This window comes from Diprion similis, chromosome 11 (genome assembly GCF_021155765.1).
Source record: "Diprion similis isolate iyDipSimi1 chromosome 11, iyDipSimi1.1, whole genome shotgun sequence".
Lineage (NCBI taxonomy): Eukaryota > Metazoa > Arthropoda > Insecta > Hymenoptera > Diprionidae > Diprion > Diprion similis.
Window position 1 is genome coordinate 7,982,596 of NC_060115.1, and position 20,637 is coordinate 8,003,232.

Consider the following 20,637-nt stretch of genomic DNA (forward strand, 5'->3'; position numbering starts at 1 on the left):
TACAAATATTGTAATTCGTAAACTCTAAGAGCATATTACCTTAGGCGGTCCATTTTGCCGCGGGCTCCTGTAATTCAAAATTATGCGACTTCCACCAGTACTGCATCGTGACGATCAGCTCAGCGTCGACATCCGGTAGACCGTAGAAATCCATTTCGAAATCACTGATTAAACTTTACCCGAGTGTCTTACGAGACGAAAATTCAACCGACGAATTTTGTTCGTTCAAACGCCTTCGCGATCTCACTTCACCTTCACTTCGAATTACACATCGCGTCAATCCCGCTATACGTAACGAATTAGAGATATAAAACAAACATCCGCGATTACTTCGCACATTTATCTTACTTGAAAATTGACTAACAGAGTAATGAAACGATGAACAGCACGCAACGATTTGACCGTTACATTAGCAGTCAACTGTTTAGAGGCGTCTCGATTATTTGTTGATTGTCGATTGTTTTTATACTTACGCCGCTACTCACCCATCCCGCCAAAATCAGTTAGCAAAAAGTTCACGATGAATTGCTACCAACTGTTTCAGATAAAAATTCATTTAAAAACTCGTCAAGACAGTTTGCAGACCCGATTCATATATTAAACTAATAAATACACATTTACACATTAATTATTATGCCGCTGGCGGAGAATTGCCATGCGACGCAATTAGAGCATCGTGATTATTACCTCAATTTCATTGAGTTGCATTTGCCAAACGTCCTTAGCCGCCGATTTGACTTCGTGCCTCTGTATGATAGCCAACTTCTGATTGCTGCTAACGTCATGCCGATCACTTATTATTGTCACTTCATTATAGAATTGAATTTGCACTTACACATGAGTAATGATTAAAAGAAACCACTTGAAACTTGCTCTACTAATTGCTAAAACGGTTCTTTAATCGCTAAATCCAGCAAAATCGAACCCTTGAACATTAATAACTTGCGCGGTCGAGTCGAAGTATCGAACATGCGATGCGTAAACCGGAACACGAACTATGGTATATCGAACATGGTAACACCTGAACGCTTCCGGCGTATATGCATTGCGCTTGTATATAGGTATATATCAGTGATTGCGCTGCTCACTAGCGCCATCAAGTCCAGATTCCGCAAAACGGAACTACACTTCACTACAGTCATAGCGTCAATAATGGCGGATAGTCGGCTATCTACGGTATATTAGTCGGAAAGTTGGCGTGGGTCCTGTGTCGGCCGAAGCGAGCGTCGGTGTTCTGTAAAATGGCTGACGGTGACATTGATTTGTACGCCGACGATCTCGAGCAAGATTTCGCACAGGTAAGTCGAATTATTATGAAAATCCCTGGCCGTCGACCCCCGCGTAAGTGTTTTACCTAAATTTCTCGAAAACTCGATATCTGGGCTAGTATTTAGCCAGGAGAATGTTCTGTTCGCTTCCGGCGTCATGGTCCGGATAACGATCGCATATTATTCAATACCGAAGCGCTATCAAATTATCTATAGATTTACGCCAATTCATGTGTAAACTACTATCCATACTCTTTTTACAATTCAGGACGAATTTGCTGGAGAAGGTGTCGACCTGTATGACGACGTGATCGCAGCACCTCCAGGTGGAAATAGTGGAGGGGCTAATTCTGGTGGCGGAGCAGGCGATGGCGATACAACCTCACCTAACGAGGAGACTAACGGCAGCGCTCCTTATCATCAATTGGGCAACAACATTCAGCCCAACCAAATTGGAAGACGCCACCAACTTTACGTTGGAAACTTGACCTGGGTAAAGCACAATTATTACAATTATTTGTCCGAGCCTTTCTTCGTTCATCTATGCTGATTGTAGTACGAGTCCAATTCTTTGAGTTAGCTTTGCATGGTGATTGAATTGATGATGACAAATTGCTTCCTTACCATAAGGCTCAATGTAAGCTTGAATCCATCTCCAGCTTTAGCTTACGATCAAGTTTGAAAGGTAGCATGACAAAGTTTTTAGTGCTTTGGCAATTCGTGTTGCACATTTGTTCTCATCATTCTTTTTAGATTTATATAAGTTCAATGTATTACAAAATTGTCTAAACTATGAAAACTTGAATAGTTCCAACTAATCACTAATGCCTTCCCAAAAGTTATATGTTAGGTGGTTAATTCTAAAAATTGTCGGTCATTTTAAATATTAAATATTACACTAACGATAGAATTCAGCATTCATGGGAAATTTATCAGAGGTTTACTTGACCACTTGCAAGGAGATAGTAGGGTAGTCGGGTCTCAGAATATCTCCATACTTGTCGTAGGAGAAGGTTAGCTCTTGACTATTAAGTGCACAAAGCCAAATTGGGCTAGATAGCGAAGAATACCTGAGAAAAATATCTTCCTAAAATATAAAGTGACTTATAATAAGACTGAGTAGCCTAAACTGTAGAAAAAAATTGACCATTTTTTTTTAATCAAGTCGAAAATATTGTTCCAAATGACGAAAAAAAGATGCCCTCCATGTTTTGGCTCTTAATATTATTATTTAGAGGTGCCTCATCGCGATTTTCCATTTCCCATTTAAATAACGTCTGAAATTTTTCTATTAACTTTGGAATTTCATAACTCGGTAACGCGTTAGTAGACTGATAAGAACAGGAAGTATTTTTGTAGGGAATTCTAGGCTCTACGAAAAAGGCCTGATATCATTTCATGATAAATCTACTCTATCAAAAGTGATTTATGGTCCTTTTTTTGACCTTTTACCTTAAACAACTTTTGAAGTAGCATATTTATCATGAAATGATGATAAAGCCTTTGTAGAGCCTTCAATTCCCTACAAAAAAACCTTTCTGGTCTTATTAGCACATTAATGTATTGACGAATTATAAAATTCCGAAGATGGCAACAAATTTTTCCCATGTTATTTAAAAGGGAAATAGAAAATCGGTACAGGGCACCTCTAAATCTTAATATTAAGAGCTGAAACTTGGACAGCAGCTTTTTTTCGTCGTTTGGAACAATATTTTCAACTTGAATTTAAAAAAAAATAGTTGATTTTTTTATACAGTCTAGGCTACTCAGTCTTATTGTAAGTCACTTTATATTTTAGGAAGAGCTTTTGCTCGGGTATTCTTTGCTATCTAGCCCAATGGCTTTGTGCACTTAATAGTCAAGAAGTAACTTTCCCCCACGACAAGTATGGAGATATTCTGAGACCCAACTACCCTACGTCTCCTTGTTAGCTCACTTACGGAAGTCAACTGTCATTTTTCACAAACTATTTATTTACAACTTCTGTTCTTAGTGTTTCATTACAGATAACATATGAATCAATTCTTCGCTGTTAGTACATTTCTTTCTCAGTCCCCCCACAATAAATGTCATAGACTGCGTTATGCTTTGCTGTAACGTCGCAAACATCCATTTACTTGATGTGCTCAGAATATCCTTGTCATGTGGGAAAAAAGTGGTGACTAGTTATTTTGAATAAGTTTTTAGTATCTCTGAAATAAATTAGTAAGGGTTCAAAAAGAAAAACGAGTTAGCAATTTCTATACTTCCACTCATATGGTTTTCATATTTCCAGGGAATGATTTCTTTTTCCGTGCTTCAGTAGCATACACAATTGAAACACTGAATGTGTAATCATACGGAGCATATTGACTTGTCGTTATAAATTTAAAATTACACTTCACATAATACATAAACCAATATAATTAATTCATATATGAGTAATAATATGCATAACAAAGAAATACTCAAGTTTTGGGAATTTTCTGTTGCTTGGTACTAATTAACATGATTGGATTTTGTTTGGATAATGTTACAACGAAGCCATTCAAGGAGATTTTTCAACTGTCTTTTACAGAATTAATGAGGAACTGCATAAATATTAATTTATCGACTCATGTTATTTTCTAGTGGACGAGTGATCAGGATATAACTGATGCAGTTCAAAGTATCGGCGTTCCTGATTTTGTCGAAGTGAAATTTTTTGAAAATCGTGCTAACGGACAGTCAAAAGGTTTCTGTGTCATATCCCTCGGTTCTGAACAAAGTATGAGAATATGCATGGAACGGCTTCCTAAGAAAGAACTGCATGGACAGAGCCCAGTTGTGACATTTCCAACCAAGCAGGCACTTAATCAGGTAACACATTATTATGATGATAATAAAATTAATGGTAATTATTTCGGCCTTGAGACTTCTAAAATTTCAGTTCACCGAGGCAACAACCGTTATCAACCTATCCGTACTGATATTTACATACATCTTTGAATTTTGTTGGCATAGAAATTTCTTGAAATATGTATGATTGGAATGTTTTTGATTTTCTGACTGCGACACATGTTGAAATTTTCATCAGTTAAGTAACGGTATTTGTTCTTAGTTTGAGTCTCAATGTAAGACTCGACCAGCTCCAGCTCCTCAACAAAGTCAAAATCAACGCCCACACAATCCACATCAACATCAAACATCCTTACCTCCTCATCAACAACATCCCCAGCATTCTCCACATCCCCAACACCCTCAACACCCGCAACAAAACCACGGCCCCAGAATGATGATGGGACCGCCGCAAGGCGTGCGAAATCAACGCATGCCCTTGCCTGGTATGGGACCTCCTGGGCCTGGAGGACCTGGACAACAGGGCCCTCCAAGAATGCACGGGCCACCCATGGGCCCTGGTGGACCTCACCATCCTTTACCTGGTCATCCTAATCAGGGTCCACCACCACCAGGCTATCAGCAAGGTCCTTGGAACGGACCTAGACCCAATGGTCCGCCTGGACCACCACGAGGGCCTGGTGGACCTGGTGGCCCTCCACAACAAGGACCACCAGGACCAGGACCTGGACCACAACATAGACCACCCGGAATGGTAAGTGCATGTACTTGGACAAATTCTCATATAAATTTTTATTCTACGCTGTCTCAATTTTACGTAAATTTTTATCTTATAAACCATGTATATAACTTCCTCACTTGTGTGATTCAGCAATTTCACGGCGGACCACCTGGACCTCCGGGACAAGGGCCACCTCGTGGGCCACCTGGACATCCTGGAGGACCGCCCGGCGATCCTAGAGGAGCCCCACCTCGTCCGGACTGGAATAGACCTCCGGGTAAGTGTTGATTTGCATTGTTCTTCTCCCTTTCTGTCAATATGCCTACTAAGAAGAGTATTCATGGTACATAGGGATGCATCATGGACCTCAGGGACCACCAGGTTTCCCTCAACATCAACACATGCAAGGCCCGCAACCTGGTCAAGGCCCCCCGCAAAGAGGACCTCCTCCAGGTTCTATGGGTGGTGAGAGTTTTAATACATTGATAAGCATCGCATTTTTGCAAACATAAAAATGTGTGTGTGTGTTTTTTTTTTTCTATTAGCAATTTAGGTACTTTGATTTATAATTGCTCAATAAAACGTTCACAGCAAGTATTTCTTCACAAATTTGACTATAGGCAAATGTAATTTTTATGGGAATATGAAGCTAAATAAGATTTATTGCAAAGCTAGATTTTTTTCAGTTGATAACTACTCCAGCTGACTGTATAATTCTGACAAAAACTGTGACTAGACTGTTCGACTCAAGACAGATAGGAGAATCCTCAAAACATGGCCAGTAATTGCAAAATCTATTCAATTAGAAAATATGTCTTGATAATAATGCTTCTACTATTGGGATCTACACAAACTACCAGACCCCAAATTTGACTATGCGTATCCTAATGTGAAAAATGATCAGCAATGTTACCAGGTCCAGGTGGACCTCCACCAGGACATGGTGGGCCACCTCAAGGTCCACCACAAGGTCCACCAGGGGGACCCGCTCCTCATGTGAATCCAGCATTCTTCCCACAAGGTCCGCCGCATCAACATCCTGGACAGCATCCTGGTGGGCCACCGGGACCTCCTGGTCCGCCGCATGGGCCACCTCACGGACCCCCGCACGGGCCTCCTCATGGCCCACCTCATGGTCCACCGCATAATCAACCACATGGACCCCCACATGTACCTCCGCATCCTTATGGACCACCTGCTGTCCAGGTACATTATTTAAAAAGTCTTTTATTTCAAAGCTCAATACCATCTCAAGTTTTTTGTTGCGAATTCATTACTTTCATGATTTTTGCTACTTTCTATTGAATATCAAAGCTTCATCGATTATTCTGTGAAGGATGCATCGCAATTTATACCTTACAGTGAAGATTGTTTACGAGTTTCATGTCAGGAATTTCCCATGTAAGCAAACATATAAATTCTCTGTGATGACTAATGATTGAATCTGGATAAATGTCAAATCTCTTAGCTACTAATTTTCTTTTTATTGTAAGTACTCAGTTTCTTTATCCCAACAGGTTGAATTTTATATGAAATGTTTTTTTCGTATATGAGCAACTTATAATACCAACTTCAAAGGATTTTTTATAATTTTGAATAAACATACTACCCCATATACATTATTGCACGCAACGTCAAGCTTAATATTGCACACTCAAATTCTAAATGTTGACAAATCATTCACTGAGAATCGGTGAAAATGTGAGCGTTAGGATAGACAATATTTTATGCTCACAGGGTGAAATGTTCCTTGGCTTTCCTTTCCTGTAAGTCGTAATTTTTCGAAAACTGGTTATTCTTAGGTTCACAAAACAAAGGTATCTCTTTAGTGTGTGCATACTCGTGTTAATACAGTTTTTAACCAAACTATACACTGTGTATTCCTCCCTGCTTATTATAGGGTGTTGTGACAATTCAATAGCTTTTACAAATTAATTACCCACAGCCAGGTAGTTGGATGTTGTTGTAATTATTTTATGGAGCAGCACCGAAATGGGTTTATATAAATTTTTTTCTACTTAACACCAAGGGAAATAGCTACTTGTTCTCATATTGCAATAAATTACAATTTTTTTTCAGCCTCCTTATGGAGCTCCTGGTCCGGATCACAGGCCGGAAGGACCCCCACCACTCACTGAACAGGAATTCGAAGAAATCATGGGTCGAAATCGCACAGTATCATCGTCGGCGATAGCTCGTGCTGTGTCAGATGCAGCTGCAGGGGAATATGCTAGTGCCATTGAAACCTTGGTTACAGCTATATCTCTTATAAAACAATCAAAAGTAGCAGCCGATGATCGTTGCAAGATTTTGATAAGTTCACTGCAAGACACTCTACGTGGGGTGGAGACGAAAAGCTATGGATCCGCACGCAGAGGTGAATAATTAATTTCTACATGAATATCTCGTGATCTGTTTGGTACACCAACATGTATCAACGCATGGCACTTTTCAAAAGCTTTTTCCGAAAAATGATCATTTTCTTCCAGAACGTTCACGCTCGCGTGACCGCGAAAGGAGCCATCGAAGGCGAAGAGATCGTTCAAGGAGTCGTGATAGAGAATATAGAGAGCGCAGCAGGGATAGAGACCGCGACAGAGATAGGGAACGTGACCGCGAAAGGGAACGCGATCGTGATCGTGACAGGGAACGCTACTACAGCGAACCTTATCCTAGAGAGAGATCACGCAGCAGAGAGAGAGAGCGCGAACGTGAACGAGAGCGCGAATACAGGGAACGTAGCAGAGAAGAAAGGTGAGCTGAATATTAATTTCTTGCATGAAGCTGGTTTGCTGTAATTACGCAACTTGAAATCAGAATTTGGGAAAAAAAAAAATATTCATGTTTCACAGTTTTACTTTGAAGTGATAAACAGTTTTTGATTGTCAAATGTTGACCAAATCAAGAAATACAGATAAAGAATTGGGAGATTAAAATGTTCATGAAATTGCCCTCAATGATCGCATCGACTCATTGTAAATTTTAGGCACAAGCATGCACGTGCACTACACATTGGTATTTTTTACTTGTTATATAATTATTCAAAATTGGATCAGCATTTTATTGGTATTTTTTATTCTGTATTTATCGCGATCTATCAACTCAATATTGTGTAATAACACATGTTCAAGATGGTTAGGCTGATTCTAAGATTACGCTGTATTCTTATGTTTAAATTTGGGAAATATTAATACCACATTAATGTGCAACTTTGTCATGTAAATATCCAATGTATCTGTGTACAGACGTATTTCATAGTTAGATGGTATCTTTTCAAATAGGGGATAAGTGATTGGTAGTTTTATTGCGCAATAGCCAACAGTCTCATGTTGAAGAAGAAATGAAAATTTTTTCTGCAATGGTTGATCAACGTTATAGTAAAGTAATTAAATGAAAGTACAGATCAGTTCTAGGAGCTTCAGTTGGTGCATCGGAATTCAATCATGAATCAGTGACAAGTAATTAGGGCACATGTATAATTTGTACTATTAGGCATGCATTAACAGGATTAATGTATAGTTGTTTCATGTATCAACTGAAATTTAGAAACCAAAACATGCGAAATTGGCTGGCACATACCTAACAAAATTGAATGGAAATGAGGGATTAAGAGAAAGTAGGAATATAATTTGTAACAAATTTTAGCACATTTATTTTTGCTGCTGCATTTGTATATTGGCTGCCAATATTTTTCCAGAATCTATATACATTTAAACTTTGTTAATAAACATAATTGAGTCCCGTTGAACTATCTTTTAGATTCTATGTTTTCAATTAGTTTTGCGCGAACTGCTTATAAATTCGGATAAAAGAAAACAGACCTGGTCCTAAAGAAATGATTTGTATATCTAATTAACTTGGAAGTGTTAAAACCCGTCAGTCATGTAACAATCCGTCCATTTTTCATTAGTACAACACGTCAGGCAGCCAGGCCGCGAGTTAAAGAAGAACCTCCAGAGGCGGCGCCTGTACCATCATCCAAGTCGTCTAGGTAATTTACTTTTTTACATTATAAGCAAACGTGAGTAGATGGAACAGGGTTGTGATCAGGACTTTGATTGGTCAGTCTATTCATTTATGTTACATGCGAACGAGTCTAAACCGAATGCATCAATTACTACTTATGTAAGATGTCACTATATTGTTCTTATATATTTATATAATGATGAATTTTTACTAAGATGAAATGAAACTAATTGATTAATAAGTACAATGTGAAATATTTTTGTTGTATACACTAGGTACAACTTAAATCGGTTTCTGAAATTAAGAAACCTTGTAAAATACGCATATCACTGATAATTTGAATTAGTTTGTTCAGAATCTAGCAATCGCGGTTAAATTCATTATGCGTTTAAATTCATATCAAAGTGAGACAATTGGCTGATATCTACTGCGTAGGTATTATGACGATCGCTACAGAGAACGTGGTGAACGTGAAAGGGAGCGAGAACGAGAATCGAGCAGAAGACCGGCGGAGCGTGAACGAGAGCCAGAACGTGAACGCGAGAGAGAACGGGAACGGGATCGCCGCGACGAGAGAGGAGACTCTTCACACCGTTCGAGACATTGAATTACCTCGGGACACTCCAATTCATCAGATTAACATCCGCAACACTACGTAGGCCCTCGTCATCCAGTTTGTCTTCTTCTTCGAGTTGATGCTTATCATTGTCATGGACATACTTCCTTTTACTCTCCATAGGACTTTATGACCGGGTGTTTAACATAAAGAATAATTATAGATGCAATCGAGTGATAAAGTTGTGGCAGATTGATGCATTTTTTTTATTTTTTTTTTATTTTTTTTCCAGCTGTCAATCGATTCTTATAAATGGTAGATAACGGGACAGAAAAAATGTTGATAGAATACACTCTTTCATGCTCGTTGGTTTTATAATGTAAACACATTCTATAGAGTTAACTAACATTTCCACATTTCAATGTTTCCTAACGTATAAATATTGTGTAACGATAGCATAGGTATATTCATACACATATGTAACAGCATAATCGTAATTAAGAAGATTTTACTTCAGTTTGAATATGCTGACACTTAGAGAGTAGGCACAAATGTTAGTTTCTAAAATAATGTTCATGTAAAACGACACACTGTTTTCGACTTGTGCTGTAACTAATAGTAAATAAGACAGAAATATGACGAAGAAACGAATATGGATTAAATACTTGAAGAATATTGAAAACGAACAATCAATAACGGATGTTACAACGTATTCAAGAGGAATGAAGACATCTATACAAAATTCAACAATCATCATACCTCCACAACGATGCCAAGATTGTATCTTAATCTAATACAAATATTCGCTTTCAAAATATACATGTAAAACATGATTTTACTTTATTCATCTGTGCAACACAATATCCTTGAATTGTTAATTTACTTTAGATATGAAATTTTATTTCATTCAGTCAATCGATTAGTATTAATTAATAATTTAGTCCCAATATTTAGTAAAGTGAATTCATCTTCACTTTAATCATTGAATAATTCCAAAAATTATGTCTAGAGCTAAACATTTTTCCTAATGTTACTATCATTGTTCACTGTAATATTGCATTTTAATTGGAATTCACATGGCGATACACGTGCCTGTCCACAAAGTGTTTCTATGTACTCTGAAATGACCTCAAACTGTTGTTTTCATCAAAGTTTTGATCAAAGTTCGAGTTATCACCTATTTGCAAACAGTAAATCGCGCAATCGAAAACAAAATTTTTCCTCTTGGCTAATCTTGTTTTATGTACGTTTGATTGTAGGTATGAAATGTTGTTCACATTGACCAAAAATTTTGATGAAGTAACAGTAAACAAGCACATGATTGAAATAATTTTGAAAACAATTTTTAAACCAGATCTTAGTTCAATTTTGTATGAATGAATTATTCTTTCCAAAAGTTGATGCCTCGGAAAGAATTAACTGGTGGAAAAAAAATAATGTAATGAACTTGAGGTTTAAAAAGTATCCATTTTTTTTTTTTTTTTTTCTCTTCTTTTCTACAAAATGAAATCGCAGTGCACCAACCAAACAATTCTCTAATATGACTTTAAAACTCGCCAGCTGGAAGCTAGCCAGCAATAACCACTTAAAGTCAATTTTGGTGTTCCAGAAGTTGAATCGTGTGTAAAATCATATTGAGAGATGAGCTTTGAGCTGCGTAAAGTACTTTATCCTTTAATTTATTCTCATTATTCTGAAATTCATATCTAATACGTTTCTAATTAAAATCCATATACATGTTTTGATTTGATTTACTCCGAATTGGGAATATTTTTATTTGAATATATTAACGTAGCATTATTATGCATATCCTGAAATGGTATAAGAATACTATCGTAAATCCCAAGCTTTAGTTTTACTCAATAATTCTCCCTTGCAAGATTTAACTACATCTGTACTTTACAGAGTAATCCTTTAGAATCTCCAAAATACCTTGACGCTTATATTTTATGTTTAATTTAAGTGTAAATTATTGATTGCATGATAGTTCTATGTTTACATACAAATTTCGCCATGAAATTACTGATTTATAAGTACTTAAAGAAATATCCCGGTGTTCTCTGAATCGTACTTACTTTCAGTTATGATACTCTGTTACAAGACACGAGTTATCTTCAGAGTAACACAATTCGTGGTTTACGAAATGTAAAAACGTTCAAAGTGTGATTCATTATTCAAAAGACAAAAAAGTGGCAAGTGCATGAAAATATTTTTATCGCGCTTGCGTATTGCAGTTATCGTTCTATTCCAATGTCTCAGTTCACCAGATACTTGCTCAATGTACTTCACAGTTGACTTCCGATAACAATACATATGCATGAATAGCTTCTATTGTTATTGTACACTGTCAAAAGATATTCATCAGCACAATTGTAGGCTACAAGCATATAACTTCAAAATTCCTACTCAGTTTTTATATGAATTATATGACTTTCTGTAAAAACGTATTATCAAACAAATTGGTTACCTTTTTAGCTGTAAGACATATATTACCGTCTAACAGCATATTTCGTACCATATATGTATGAATTATGGATATGCTAATCATTGAAATATGCTACAAATATCTCAGTTTGAGGTGAATGTGGTCCATTTTTTAAATTATTTTGGGAGAGCATCAGAGAAATAATTTCTTTAATGACATAGTGACACGAATAGAAAGCAGTTTATCTCTGATTGTAAATAATTTTACCTTCAATGTGGTATCTGTTTTTTAAACAGTTGTATATTTCAAGTACCTGATAGAATTTTTGTGAATGTCATATTTCATATTTTCATTACCTTATCTTAGCATTCAACGCTCACCAATCTAATTATTAGACTGTCATAATGACAGTGACCCAAATATCACAAGTTGATTGAGAATATTATTATAAGTTTTTTTTGTACATCGACGATAGGGTTTGAATCAACTTAAATTCAACAACGTAAGGTACAGAATTCATGAGTATACCAAAGTTACAGTAAACTTATTTGTTGCAAACTCGTGATTTCTCGACTTTTTCAGTTGATGTGAAACTGAAGATATTATTTAAGCCAAAGTTATCTTAGTGTTTAGATTTCTTCCAAGTGCCACCAATGCGACAAGCCCCTTGTTATTTCAAGAAATTAATTAGCAGTGCAACAAGTTAGCACAAATGAAAACTAATGAATTAGCACATTGATCCAAAAAAAATATAAGTCACGGTTTTTGCTACTGGTTATGAGAGGTGGTATTATTTGTAAATACAAATTATTTGTGCAATCATCGCCTCCTCTAATACACCATTTTAACGGCAAACTAAAAATTAATTATAAGAGAGTTCGCAGAATCATTATACTGGCGTAAATTATTTAGAAAAAAATTATTACTTATTTAACTTAGGATGAAGATTTTACAGAGTATATAAACATTTTACTTTATAGGTGGTGATGTTTTGTATGAGTGAATGAATATTGCTAGTCAGTGATTTCGTCTTTGAAACTATTTTCAAAGATTCGTTGACTTTTATTTTAATTTTACGACTGATAGAAATCGTAATTTTATTCGTATCATAAGGTTTTACAAATAACTAACTTCGGCGGAAGAACACGAGTTAAAATTTTAAGAAATCTTCAACAAAACAGCGTTCTTTTATAGTAGTCGTAACAACTATTATTATTATTATTTTTTTTATTATTATTTAACATTTTTTTTTTATTTTTTTTTTTATCTTATTTGGCGTATGGTTTATTACTTTATAAGTTATCCATAATTTTAAAGGAATCTTAATTTATTTGATTTATCTTGCGCCATACGTATTACCTGATAACTGAAGTATTGCGCAAACTATGTCTTGGACATAATCATGTGATTTTACAGGGTAAGTGTTCATAATACACAGCTATATTTACATGTATAGCAGTAATGTACTTTTATGGTAGTTTGTAAACGATGTGAATAGGTAATCGGCCAAATAATCAATTTACATGTTATTGTAAATTATTATTTGTAATAATTTACGTAAAAAACTAAGCCTACAGTGCCAAAGAATTGAATTGAAATAGTAATAATGCGAATAATTTTGCTCGAATGTTGTTCTTTTTCATGCAGCTGATTTTAAAATTAACATTCGCATGTAAATATCAATAAGAAATTGCAGTTATTCTTTACAGTATCAAAAATACTGAAATATTTTTTTAAAATATGGTATTTGCTACTATAATTTGTGCATTTGACGAGAAAAAATTTGTTGGACATATCAATTACATTGCAAATATTATCAATATTTAACGTTGTGTGAAATGTCAACATTATATGTCGTCTCAGTATGCATGTTTATCGCACGGATTCTCACACCTGTAAACAATTATTTAATTCAATATGCAGAAATCTATATGAAATTCGAACTTATTTATGAAATTATTGATTTTTCTCTTTTTACGATGTGGCTAAAGCATTTAAAACTTAAACGTACAAAAGTGTTCACTTAAATTAAATAGGTAGTCATTAATCTTTTCACTTCAATTTTTGTTTATTATACACTTCCATGAAAAATCATGAACCCCATCAAATGAGATAGAAATTTTTGACTGCGAACAATTAACATATGCAATAATTACGTGTACAAGTTCTTAAAAAACATTTGTTTAACTATACCAAAGTTAAACCACGAATTATGCGTATTTCAAAACAGTAACAACAACAATGGGAACATGTGTTTTGTAATACAATTTATATTGTTGTATGAATTTGAAACATTCCAGCCTTAAGCCTGGGGATACAAAAGTACAAATTTGATTCATATTCCCAGCATATTAATGAAACTGTGACTGTTATTCTACTTATGTAAGCTTGCATGCTGCTCATCTCATGTTTTCTAGTTCCTTCTTTGAGCCGTATTTTTTTTAAAAGTATTTCATTAGATAAGTTTTGTAGTGGCCATACCACACCAAATTTCTATTGCTTATTGTTCGGCTTTCTTTTGTATTACATTTAAAAATGAGGCTATTTACTTGCAGAATTTCTCTTTTTACTATAAATGTTACAATTTATCAGTCTTCTACAACATTAAATCTGAAAATGTACTAAGAGAGGTGCTAAACTATAAAACTAATTTGGCAACAGAATTGAAATTTTCATTTTTAGCTTAAACTGAGCTATACAATATTAGGCTGCAATCTTGCCTGCCAATATAGAATTTCATTATACCGTTAAGTATTGTAAAAATATTTTATGTCATTAAACCTAATGCAAGCTCTGTCTATTCGAAAATATCCTTTAGCTACTATCAAAAGTAAAAAAGTTTTGCCAAACAGCGCTTGATCTGTGATAGTAATTTTAAGACTACTTTGAGGCGTACTATTCAAACGATTTTAATGTTTTGAATATAGAGGGTAAGGGACTAACAACAACCTTTTAGTTTTTCGTCAATTTTTCTTACTTTCATATTTTTACTGTCATAAACTTGATCATTAGGATTTTATCAATCTTAGATCTGAAACTGTTACAATATAATGTGCATGGTGTAAGGTGAGTGTGAGTATGTTAAGCCATTGTAATCAAATTGCAGCTACATTCCTGCATATGTACCAAATCAGCGTATCACACATCTCCGTGTAAGATAATTTAGTAAGAAACTAGCGAGAAATAATTCTTGTAAGATTCCACAAACAAGTTTACTTGCGTTGCACCATACTAGAAAAATGTGATAACTATAAACTCTCATTTACCCTGGGTCTGAAATATGCTTGTTAAATCTAATTTATTTTACATAAAATCGCGGGTAACATCGTCTAATGTACTTGAAGTAACTCAATTGTATTATTTTAAAGATATTCATCTTATTTCGAAATCTCCAAGCTCACTAGTGGATTCACGAGGCTATAAAATGAACACATCAAATACATACATAAATAGCTGCATGTTATAATTGAAAACAAGTTCATATACAAGTAACCTATCGATATAGGTATTCGCAAAAACTAAATCATCCATTGCCAAACCTTAATTGTACACACGTACCACACGCTGCCAGTTTTTTTAAATATTGGAACCGACAGATGATTTTTACTCCACTAGCCCTAATGTGCTACTCTAAGAAGATTGTCTCGTATTGGATTTCATTCTTACAGAGACTTTCAATCCTACTCATAAGAAAGAATTTAAAACATTTTCTGCAATATTGACCATAGTTGCTAATTCATCTATTTTTCGCCAATGTCGTAGCATCATAGAATATTTTATTTTTATGCCGCGAAATATTCATGCTAATTTCGCATGTATAATTTTCTAACACAACTACTAAGATTCATAAAAGGGAATATCGCTCTTCTTTTTCTTTTCCATTTCATTTCAACACTATTCTATGTGATATTCATTAGCCATAAAGTTTTTACATGCACATCATACTTGCAACTTTCGAAATGGAAACTATACTGATGAACTTGCTTGCTCTGTAATTAGGACCTGTAATTTTTTAATTAGTATATAATTTCTTTCAAACTATTATTACGATTCAGTTCTTATTTATGAATTTTAAATAGGGAAGCTTTTTTTGAAAGCAATCAATTTCTAGAAATTTTACAGTCTGGGAGATTAAAACCATATAATATTCCGATTTCCATTACTCTGATAAAATTGAAGAGAAGATAAAAAATGTGAAAGCAGTTAGTGTATTCCCTTTTGTAAATCTTGAGGTAAGGAGAAGAAATGAAAACGAATCATCTCTATATTAAGTAAATTTTTTTTTACTCTTTCAAAATGCTCAAACACTTGAAAACTAGCTGTGATAAAACTATTGTAAAATTCATAATAAATATGTTAATTAAAGATGTTCAATATACATTATTAACAAAGGTATTCGTTTACAGATTAAAGCCTATCTATAAATCTGATCAGCAAATTTTTATCTTACAATTAGTGAATATCCGCGAAGTGGTCGTTCTCATATAATATCAAAACATTTTCCTTATATCTTTCGTTCAACATTGTTCTTTTGAGGATTTTTAGTGTAATTCAATTTAAAAAAAAAAAAAATAATTGACGTTACTTAATCTTCACAGTAATCAATTATTATGCAAATTACATTTCAGGACTCTCTTTTGTATTAAACAGTTGACGTGATACGAATGACCACATGGAAACAGCGATAGGCCGTTATTCTCTAGAAGTATTGACGTTTTTAAAGGCAAGGTACAGCAGGGACATATTGATTTAGCTGGCTCATGTTGCATTCCCCAGTGATGAGCCTGATTTCCGAACACGTGCGCATTCATTGGCCTCTTGAGGTCCTTCTGGAGAGTATGTAGTAATTGCGTTTGGATCTAAACAAAATGAAATTCATCCTAGCATTTAAAATTACGAATCGTACCTGCAAACCAGTTATAATTTAAATAAAGGGTAATCAGTAATGAAAATTACAGCTCTTCTCACAGCACTGAAGATTTTTCATGATGCTCGAAACTTAAATAATGTAAAAATACCAACAGATCAATACTACATTTACCTTCGGACAACATAGTAAACTATATGAGTCATAAGGGGTTCGATTGAGTATCTGATTGAAGTCCACAGGCTGTTCAAATTCATGATGGTGCAAAATTTTCGTAAAGATGAGAGATTGAAATAAACTGCAAACGGAGAAATAAAATTAGTTATCAACTATTTTTATCTTCTCTCTGAATACGTGAGGATTAACTTTTCATACCTTCTATCGAACGAGACAGATGGTAAAATTGTTGCTATTGTTGTCATGAAATTAACAGTGATGTCAGGTCCTTCTCTCTTCATTATTTCATTAGCTATGTTATTCCAATTTATAGATGAATCATTCTGCGTGTCTCTTGCACTAATAGGCCGATTGCAACTGAGGCACTTTTTTAATTTCAGATTACTGATAGCTTTCATTGCAAACTTCCATTGTTCTCCATTTAGTGATAGTAATATAAACGAAAGAATTATATCATCTCGGGTTTGTAAACAATGAACAAATGTTGTTTCTTCGAAAAAACCCTCTTCCTTGGAATATATGTTCACGTAAGGCCGCCACATATACGGCACCTTTTTGCATAAATTAATGCAAGTATCTTTGCTGATCTCTGAGTATTTTTGCAAAATAGCAATTCCTATCTCAAAAAATTTTGGCTCTTCTGGCTTTTTAGTCGGGTATGGAAAGCCACACTCACATTCTACCTGCTCTACTACATTAATTTCTAAGAAGGAACTCATCGCTTCATTTAGTATATTTTCATTTTTAGTCTCAATTAATTGGTCTTTGTTCAGTCTTGATAAAAAAAATTGTCTATAATACTGCTCAGCTGTGTTAATTGCTTTGAATACACTTGGTTTTGGTTCCGTTGACTTCTCGCACGATTCCTTTACACCTTTTATAGTTTCTCGTACTGCGCATAAAATCTTATCAATTTCATCATCAGACATTGTGCTCTCTAAACTGTTTACTAGTGAGTAAATAATTTGCACGTCACCTATCAAATTTCTAATTTCATCTTTGGTAGCTCCTAGATTTTCTTCTATATTCGTTGTTTCTTCGACTCCTACATTATTCTGTGACGGACCCTTTTCGAGGTCCTTATCGGTATCTAAGTACCCTGTACTTAGCCTTAATATGTTGTTAAATTCATTCTTTTCATCTTCTTTCGTAGTGCATGTCATGAGATTCTGACTATTCAAAACTTTTACTTCACATTTGTTCAACTCCTTCCTAAACTCAACTGGCAGTTTATTACTGCTATCACATTTCGTCTCTACTTCAGATATTTCTTCATTTTTTATGTATTTCTGACGCTCAGAGTTTTTATTATTAACAACTACTATACCCGAGTTTAATTTGCTGCACCTTACAATTTGATTTGACTTGGATGAATCAGTTGGCGTAAGTTTTAGGCAGTGAAAATCACCAGAATTTATCATGACATAAATCTGATCATCGAGTACATTTGCTGCAGCGATGTCTGTGTACTCATTGCACCATAAAATAACCACTGAATTTACAGGGTCGAAAATATAGAGAGCATTCGAATTATATGTGAGTAAATATTTACTAGCTACAATATGCAGAGGTGAGAATTTCAGTGATTGAGGTGACCAATCACAGTTGTCCAATTCTACACAAGTTGTCTTTGATCCAAACGATTTGTGTACACTAGATGGCGGGATGGCTAAGGCCTCTTTGAAGTTATGAGTTTTAACAATCTTTCCATTTGGCTCTGCTTCCCACAACCTAGAGCCAGGTCTAGCGCAATAAATTCTTGGATACTGTTGATTGTTTTTGTCAGTTTTCGTGCTTTTGAAATCCTCATCGGTGGAAGGCGAATATTTTTGTTGCGTTGCTGAAGCATCCACTTCTCTTATGGCACGTGGATTATAAAAACAAGCACCGAATTCTCCTTGTCTTGTTCTCAATCCAACTTTCTCATACTGTCCTTCAACTGTGTCGCATAGGTAGCAGTTTGATATCGTCGATATGAGAAGAAGTGGCGAACAAAAGTCCATTTGAACAATTTTATAATCCAATCCCATAATGGGACAAGCAGGATCCTGGAAGATTCCTCTCTTGACCTATTCGTACAGTTTAAAGCAAGTGTTGAAATAAAATTTATATCTTTGTAGAGAGCGTAAACTTTGTTAGTATATTCCTTACAGTAAACATAGATAGACCCATAACATGAATCGTCCCATTTTCATCCCCGATGTACAACTCAGTGCTGTTGTCGTTCCAACATAAAGCCGTAACACATTCACCATTACGCTCACTTTTTGTTGATATCATAGCCTCTTTCACAGTGGGTTTGATAACTATAAGGCAGACGTTTCCATCCACAGTTGATAACGCTACCACCTTTTCATCTGGCGATATTAGGATTCGCTCCACGGCTCCGTTCTGTTTTTATTTGTATAAAGATAAAGTTTAACATTTATTTCTGATGTGAAACTTAGTTTTGGAACTTGTTGATATTATTTTTTCTGTACATATTCAGAGAGTGCAGAAACACGTACCGAGAGTGGTATGAGCTGCTGAAAAACGCAGGTGTCTCTGGCAAACAAGTATATGCTTCCGCTGGTCGAACCAAGCGCAACATAATTTGATGAAACGTCAAAGCATGTGTACTGTAATTAATGACAGCAGGAATTAATAGTGAGATAATTTTCAAAAATTTATCAAATAGTATTGGGCATGCCTACAATTAAAAGTTTAACCTTTTTTTTTTTATATACCTTTATACGTCTCTTATCCTTGATGGGTTTTTGTAAGAGCGTAGTGATTTCTTTATATTCGGAAAGCATCAGATCCTTGGCTTCAGTCATAACCCAAGTTACGTCTTGAGCCATGTTTTAGTTCGAATCGCTTTCACACTTTCTTAGATTTTGTAACTCATTCCCTCTGTCATTTGGGTCTTTAACGTTCAAACAGTGGTTTAAACGTATTCTCTGAAAACAATTTTCCGAATCTTCATTATATGTATACACGATAACAAGCCAACAATAACAATAAATAACTGCGCCGAAGCTGCTGACCGTGATTTGATTACAAGGTTAGGGGGCGGTAGCGTGGACATTGACTCCAATGTATATGTAAATCTTCAGTCAACGGTAAATCGAACTGTATGTTTCAAAAGAATACACATGACTGACATGATCCACGTCTTCAGTGATCTTCATGTCAACGCTTTATCCATCGATAAACTTGAAGTGGACCTCGTGGTGCGCATCCACGAAGACGCGCGTTATATGAATCATGAGTGTGATTATCAAATATTAAGAGAACAGACGTATCTATCAAAGAGGATCTCCCTTTGGGTAGATGGATCCTCCGATTGTTAAGAGCGTTCGTACACGAAATTGAGTACTAATGTATATCATTTTCTATCTTTGCTATCCATAATTTCGCATTCCACGCGGTGTGAATTCCGCCGAGATGACGTTTCGCGGAATCACATCTGCGTGTCGAATTTTTATATAAAATCAACCGTAGCCAGGTTGATTTTTGCAGAGCTGTTTTTGTTATTTTTACGTGACCCTAACGTTTGGGAATAATTCAATAGAAAGAAACTGACACGAATGTAATTGAAACATTGATTCTTCTATTTTGAAAACAATGTATACCACAATAACTAATCATTATGTAACAACACTGGATTAAAATTTTTTTTACATTCAGGGGTCGAAGAGTATAATATATTTGCGCTGAAATCGAAAAATATGTCAACAATTCGAGAATGTCAGGATTTTGGTTTGAGAGAAATTCATTCCGAGGAAAAATTATTCTTTTACTAATGGCAATCTTCAAAGTAGAAGATTCAAAAACCGAAAGATGCAGATCGAGTTCCTC

General features: G+C 35.2%; 2 protein-coding genes across 7 annotated transcripts; one reads left to right on the forward strand and one right to left on the reverse strand.

The window, feature by feature from the left end:
* Window positions 1-1,156: 1,156 nt before the first annotated feature.
* On the forward strand, window positions 1,157-10,161 carry LOC124412597 (cleavage and polyadenylation specificity factor subunit 6). Of its 5 annotated transcripts, none has more exons than XM_046892604.1 (11): window positions 1,157-1,298; window positions 1,537-1,761; window positions 3,879-4,106; window positions 4,348-4,839; window positions 4,957-5,083; window positions 5,158-5,271; window positions 5,711-6,012; window positions 6,886-7,183; window positions 7,296-7,560; window positions 8,717-8,797; window positions 9,208-10,161. In XM_046892604.1, the coding sequence occupies exons 1-11, from the start codon at window positions 1,242-1,244 to the stop codon at window positions 9,377-9,379; spliced, it is 2,361 nt and encodes a 786-aa protein (XP_046748560.1). In that variant the 5' UTR covers window positions 1,157-1,241; the 3' UTR covers window positions 9,380-10,161. The 5 variants fall into 5 exon arrangements, with proteins under 5 accessions (XP_046748560.1, XP_046748563.1, XP_046748562.1 ...); XM_046892607.1 differs by having other exon boundaries at window positions 9,229-10,161; XM_046892606.1 differs by having other exon boundaries at window positions 5,723-6,012.
* Window positions 10,162-16,016: 5,855 nt separating this feature from the next.
* Window positions 16,017-19,689, reverse strand: LOC124412306 (Hermansky-Pudlak syndrome 5 protein homolog). Of its 2 annotated transcripts, XM_046892064.1 has the most exons (6): window positions 19,524-19,689; window positions 19,305-19,415; window positions 18,949-19,188; window positions 16,996-18,866; window positions 16,795-16,918; window positions 16,017-16,612 (listed from the first exon to the last, which is right to left on the reverse strand). In XM_046892064.1, the coding sequence occupies exons 1-6, from the start codon at window positions 19,635-19,637 to the stop codon at window positions 16,355-16,357; spliced, it is 2,718 nt and encodes a 905-aa protein (XP_046748020.1). In that variant the 5' UTR covers window positions 19,638-19,689; the 3' UTR covers window positions 16,017-16,354. The 2 variants fall into 2 exon arrangements, with proteins under 2 accessions (XP_046748020.1, XP_046748021.1); XM_046892065.1 differs by lacking the exon at window positions 19,524-19,689 and having other exon boundaries at window positions 18,949-19,103; window positions 19,305-19,408.
* Window positions 19,690-20,637: the final 948 nt, after the last annotated feature.